At 37.6% G+C, this 5,891-nt stretch overlaps 1 protein-coding gene across 1 annotated transcript; it reads right to left on the bottom strand.

Annotated features, from left to right (window-relative positions):
- Positions 1–431: 431 nt before the first annotated feature.
- Positions 432–5,408, bottom strand: LOC121327000 (isoprenylcysteine alpha-carbonyl methylesterase ICME-like). The gene is made up of 3 exons (XM_041270737.1): positions 5,282–5,408; positions 4,249–4,411; positions 432–1,761 (listed from the first exon to the last, which is right to left on the bottom strand). The coding sequence occupies exons 1-3, from the start codon at positions 5,406–5,408 to the stop codon at positions 1,518–1,520; spliced, it is 534 nt and encodes a 177-aa protein (XP_041126671.1). The 3' UTR covers positions 432–1,517.
- Positions 5,409–5,891: the final 483 nt, after the last annotated feature.

Below are 5,891 nucleotides of genomic sequence, written 5' to 3'. Positions count from 1 at the left end.
CACAATACAGTAATAGCTGAAATATTACACTTCTCATAACTACATTTAGGCAGCATGGTGGCGTGGTGGTTAGTGCTTCTGCCTCGCAGTGCCAGGGTCCTGAGTGATCTGTTTGTGTGGAGTTTGCATGTTCTCCCTGAGTCTGTGTGGGTTTTCTCTGGGTACTCTGGTTCCTTCCACAGTCTAAAAACATGTTGATTGGTCATTCTAAATTGCCCTCTGTGTTGTGCCCTGCAATGGACTGGCATCCCGTCCAGGGTGTAGTCCTGCCTTACCCCGTGTCTGCTGGGTTAGGGTCAATGCCACCCTGTAAAGGATTAAGCAGTTAATGATAATGGATGGATAACTACATTTAAAATTGTACTTTCCATGAATAAATATAACACATATGGTTTAACAATATTTATTACAGTACAACATACCCAGCTGTCACATTAAAAAAATCTTAAGTCTCAATACATTTTCTACAGACTGACACATATCCGATTATCCTTGTGTCGTATCTTGTTACTGATTTAGTTTGATGTGTGCAATTTATTTTGTATGCGACTGTGTCATTTCATTTCCATGTCATTTTGCTCCAATACCTTAAGTAGTGTAAAGGAGGATGAACCCATCTTTTTGGAAATTGCTTTTACCATCAGCTGGGATTCTGCATTCCTCTGCTGCATTAACAACATTCTAGTTTTTTTTTTTTTTTTTTTTTTTTTTTTAGAAACCCATTTATTAAGTAAAAACAATATACATCCTGTGTTACCTAGGTTACCACCAACCTGACTCTCCACAGACAGATGTCCCCTATGGGCAGCAAAGAATGCTGCATGTTTGATTCACCCATTAACTGCCATTGTTCTCAATTTTTTTGAGCATTGGTTAACTGGCATCTACCTCTTAATTATATTTTCTCTTTAACTATATTGTTATAAACTAGGCTAATTTTGTTTTACCGCAAATGGTACATTCTGTAGCCAAAACAAAGGATTTACTTTTTTTTCTGTGTTCTGAGTTTATCAAAGAAAATGTTATTTGGTACTTAATGGGTAAGTATAACACTGCTTGACAATTAACTGTTTATTGATTTTTGTACATGTATTCATTATATGTATTCATTTTCATACTGCAGTTTATGTGTGCATATTCTGTAAATAAGTGAGGAAACTGTTAATAAACAATTACAATGACATGTGCTTTAAGCTCAATTTACATGCTTTCGTCTGTTTAAAACAGTCAAGGGTCTGATTCACTTCTTACAGTAGATCATTAGCACCTGCAAGTCACTGACTTCAAACATTACATTGATTAGGGGGATGTACCCAGTCTGTTAATGAGAGGGGTGGGGACATCATCACTCTAAAGGGAAATGACCTAAAAACTACCTGAAAGTAAAGCATGCAATCATAGCTCTCCTTTACCTAGAATAGTATCAGATATCATAGTTTACACCATGTAAACTACACTTTTCAAAAAATTTTCCTGTAATAAACACCAACATTTAAAAAAAAAAAAAAGATGCTTCTTTATCCATTATGAGTAAATATTTTGAAGGTTTGCAGTTCTTTGCGTATGTGTTCATGCAGTGTTGTGTAGTTGCTTCTATTTCTGTCCATAAGGTCCATGATGATAACTGCATGATCCACGTTTGGTAACACGTACAGTGTCTCTTTCACAGAGGCCATCAAAAGAGCGCTGGAAAAGCGCAGTGAAGATTCCACTGGCATCACTTTATCCTTGATCCCATGCAGAAGAACGAAAGGGGGTAACCTACAGACAATACAACAGAGTTATCAAGACTGGATTCCAAATATTTTTTACAACAGCAGAAAACCTTTTCCTGCTGAATCTCAAAATCATTAAAAAAATGCAGTGTTTTATATAACAATTGTATTTATACTGGGCAGAAACATGAACGTGGGACAATGTCGCTTTAAACTGTTGTCTTGCCTTGCTTTGAGAAATCAGACTTAAGACGTACTAGTAAAAACATACCTGAAGAATAGATTTACTTCATCAAACGTTGTGTAATTTTGTTTTTAGTGAAACTGTTTACTGCGATACCATTGATAAATCACCATTGATTTAAATTGTTATAATAAACCAGATAGACATAAAACCTGTGCACAATTACTGTGTGTTTTTTTAATAGCCGTCAAAGAAAAAGCCACAACAACTCTTAATTTTGTATTTGTACACATTTTTATGTAGAGAGTGTCTACATACAGTACTCTACAGTAGCACCAACAAGTGTCAGTTTTAATTTACCTACAACCATTTTAGGTATGCTATCAAAACTGTCTGTTTTTTATTTGTTTCTCCAAGCCATGTCCAACAAGATCAAGTTAAGTAATGAACAAAGCCTACCTTTCAAAAAACCTCATGGTAGAGCAATGCTATACATCCATTTCATTATATTACGATAAGGTAAATCAAACACACACACACACACACACACACACACACACACACACACACACACTCTAAAAATATGTTAAAAAAAACAAACAAACAAAACACACACTTTGGAAAAAGAGTAACTTTCTGAAGAAGTATTGACATTACTCTGTGGTACCTCCTTGTGGTAAATGTATATACACACACACAAACACACTGAGCATCAAAAGAAACTTATCACTATTGTAACACATTTGTTTTAAAAAAGAAAAAGGTATATAAATGAATTGCAGTATTCATATATCTGTCAAGAGAGCAGCGCCTTCGTGCAATCGTCATGTTGGAAGCCGGACTAGAGCAGGGTACTGTGGCTCGCCGTCTGGGGTGCTCACAGCCAGCAATTTCTTTCTTTTTTTTTTTTTTTTTATAAAAAAATTTAGTTGTTGCCAATTAATTTAATTTTCTCCCAATTTGAAATGGCCAATTATTACTTAGGCTCAGCTCACTGCTACCACCCCTGCTTGGGAGTGACGAAGATGAACTCTCGGGAGCAGCAAAGACAAACACGCTGTCCTCCGAAGTGTGTGCCATCAGCCGATCGCTTCTTTACACACTGCGGATTCACCATGCAGCCACCCAGGAGCTACAGCGTAGGAGGACAATGCAGCTCCTGGGCAGCTAAACGTCAAGCCCGCAGGTGCCCGGCCAGACTAAAGGGGTCACTGGTGCGTGGTGAGCCAAGGAAACCCTGGCTGACCTAGACTGCTTCCCCCCTGGCGATGCTCAGTCAGTTGAGCGCTGCCTCCTGGGAACTCTCGTCCACGGTCGGCTGTGGAATAGCCCAGACTTGAACTGGTGACGTCCAGGCTATAGGGCGCATCCTGCACTCACGCAGATCACTTTTACTGGATGCGCCACTCAGGAGCCCCTCAACCAGCAATTCCAAACCTGGTGAGACGGTATAACCAGACACTCTCAGTGCTCAAATAAGTGATACACTTCTTTTGATGCTCTCTCTCTCTCTCTCTCTCTCTCTCTCTCTCTCTCTCTATTTTTTTTTTACTCTAGGTGTCCACTTTTAACATATTAATTTCAGTGAAGCTTGAAATTTCTCATGGTAGATAATGGAATGAGTCTTCAACTGCACATGCCACCCATGCTAATCAACAAAAAACAACAGTCAAAGTAACAGACACCAGGAAAGCAGATTTGACAATAATTGTCAGCTTGTCGGAGCCCACCAGGTTAAAGAGGGGGCTGTTCAACATTTCAAACAGGATTATTGTCCGATGATTAGACTAGAGATTTCTTTACCTACTGCATATCCAGATAAAATCCTTCTTTTTCAGGTTTGTTAAACACAGCTAAGAGTTTCGTTTACACAAGGGAAAGGAAAGCCACTATGGTTACCAAATGAATCTTAATGATGCAATTTAGAGATAGACAGATCAAGTGTAAACTACGAACTGGGCAGGAAATATATTCAGGAAGTTGTACTCTAAAATATATCTTTAAATTAGCTCTACAGGTATTTTTGAATGCCAATGTATTAGTGGCTTGAGATTTTAGATAAAGAACAGTCTATTCAATTGATTTTATCAGCAAAGGTACTCAATATTGTTGCCACTTAGAGAAAAAAAAAAAAAAAGAAGCCGCTCTGCCAGGCGCATGATCCTAGGTCCAGATGGTGTGGACTGCTTGACTGAGAAGCCCCCCCCCCCCCCCCCCCCCCCCCCCCCCCCCCCCCCCCCCCCCCCCCCCAAACAACATTAATTTAAAAAAAATTCTTGCACTGAGAAACAAGAACCCAGGAGAAGGGGATTGGTATGAAAGTAAGTGGAGGAGAGGTTTCATCCTCACCTTGAAGTGCTTTCTTTAGTCAGTGTGCTAATGTACGTCGCTGGTGAGTATCTGTCAAAGTTCTCTTCTCCCTTCATGACCCTGCACATTGCAGACACATATTCAATCCCTCTCCAGGTTTCATGTCTGTAGTGGTCGTTAATGTGGTACACTCCACTCAGACCTAGCACAGGGCAACATTAAAAGGGGGTTATTTTCAGTGCATTTTTTTTGCCTACTGTAATTTTTTTAAGTACGAAAAATTAAACTAAATGACAATTACACAACCTTCAAATTAAATACCTGATATGTTTATTTCTAGTTTTGCTCATATTAAAATAAATACATAAATAAATAAATAAATAAATAAATCTCTCAGGATTAAAAAGCTCCCCGCAGTGAAGTAAGGTCAGATTCGGTAAGCAATGTGAGACGCCCACTTGACTGGATGGGTGTGTAAAACGATGAAGGTAATGCAGGAGTCTTAACACAGCACTTGATGCACTGAATTTCTACAGTATGTATTTACCACTATATTAATGCTTTGTGAAAGTATCTCTACTGTAAGGGGTGGGGAACGATTATGTATTTATGATTACGAACGATTTCACAGTGGTAATTTCAGAATCATGAAACTTCTACAGCACCTCATCATGCCCACTATACTTAGGCTACTCCACAACTTCAATCATCTTCAAAGAAAGGCAAATGAATCACACCAACTGATTTTGGCATATATAACACCTGAGTGTGCAAGATTTATTCTGGCAATTAAACATTGCTTCCAGCTACAGAATATTTGAACACGCAGTATTTAAAAAACAACTTATCATACATTTGTTTAAAAAAAAAAAAAAGTTTAACATAACCATCGACAAGCCATTTACATATCTTCAAAACACTAGTTAAGCTTTACATGAAGCGTTTACTAAATGACTATGAAAACTGGATTTTGATTCAACTCTTGGTGTGAGTTCTTGGTTGATTTAATATATTTAGCAAAGCCTGACAACTAATTTAATCCTGATATTTTAAACAATTAAAAAATACCTACCTATTATGCCCTTTAAAGAAGATAGAAGCTCTCTCTGCTTGGTGGTGTCAATCCCGAGTTCCTCGTTTTCTCCAGCCAAAAACAAAGCAGTAAGTGCACAGAGATGGGCCCCACATGAGTGACCCATCAGTGCCACTTTTTCCTGTAATACAGGAAACATTACAACACTTATCATTGCATTACACATTGCTATTTATTAAAGTACTATGACAAAGAATCAGTAATATATATATATATACACACACACACACACACACATATATATATATATATATATATATATATATATATATATATATATATATATATATATATATATATATATATATATATATATATATATATATATAAAATTTTATTTTTTATCTAACTGGCTGCCATTTTGCTTACATGGCTGTGTCTTTGGTTCAGGGTTCTTGATAAATCATGTGATATTGACCTTTCAACTCCACCACCTTTGTGGTATAGTGTAAAAGCAGGTGTAGCCAACAGAGTTGAAAGGTTACAATATTCCAGTTATCGCAACAGGCAGGAACCAAAGACATGTAGCAAAACATGAACTGACCAGAAGGGGACACTAAAGAGCAGTATCCAAAGCTGATTTTCCTCC

This window comes from Polyodon spathula, chromosome 2 (genome assembly GCF_017654505.1).
Source record: "Polyodon spathula isolate WHYD16114869_AA chromosome 2, ASM1765450v1, whole genome shotgun sequence".
Taxonomy (NCBI): Eukaryota; Metazoa; Chordata; class Actinopteri; order Acipenseriformes; family Polyodontidae; genus Polyodon; species Polyodon spathula.
The sequence above is the reverse complement of the archived record's forward strand: the minus strand, read 5'-3'. Positions and strand labels throughout refer to the sequence as shown.

What these genes read in the sequence shown, in the direction of transcription:
- LOC121327000 (XM_041270737.1), bottom strand. Translation starts at nt 5,408, where the DNA reads ATGGGTCACTCATGTGGGGCCCATCTCTGTGCACTTACTGCTTTGTTT. An exon ending in TTCTTTAAAGGGCATAATAG is followed by an intron (nt 4,412 to 5,281) that starts GTAGGTATTTTT and finishes GCCCTGTGCTAG; the next exon opens with GTCTGAGTGGAGTGTACCAC. An exon ending in ACTAAAGAAAGCACTTCAAG is followed by an intron (nt 1,762 to 4,248) that starts GTGAGGATGAAA and finishes TATTGTCTGTAG; the next exon opens with GTTACCCCCTTTCGTTCTTC.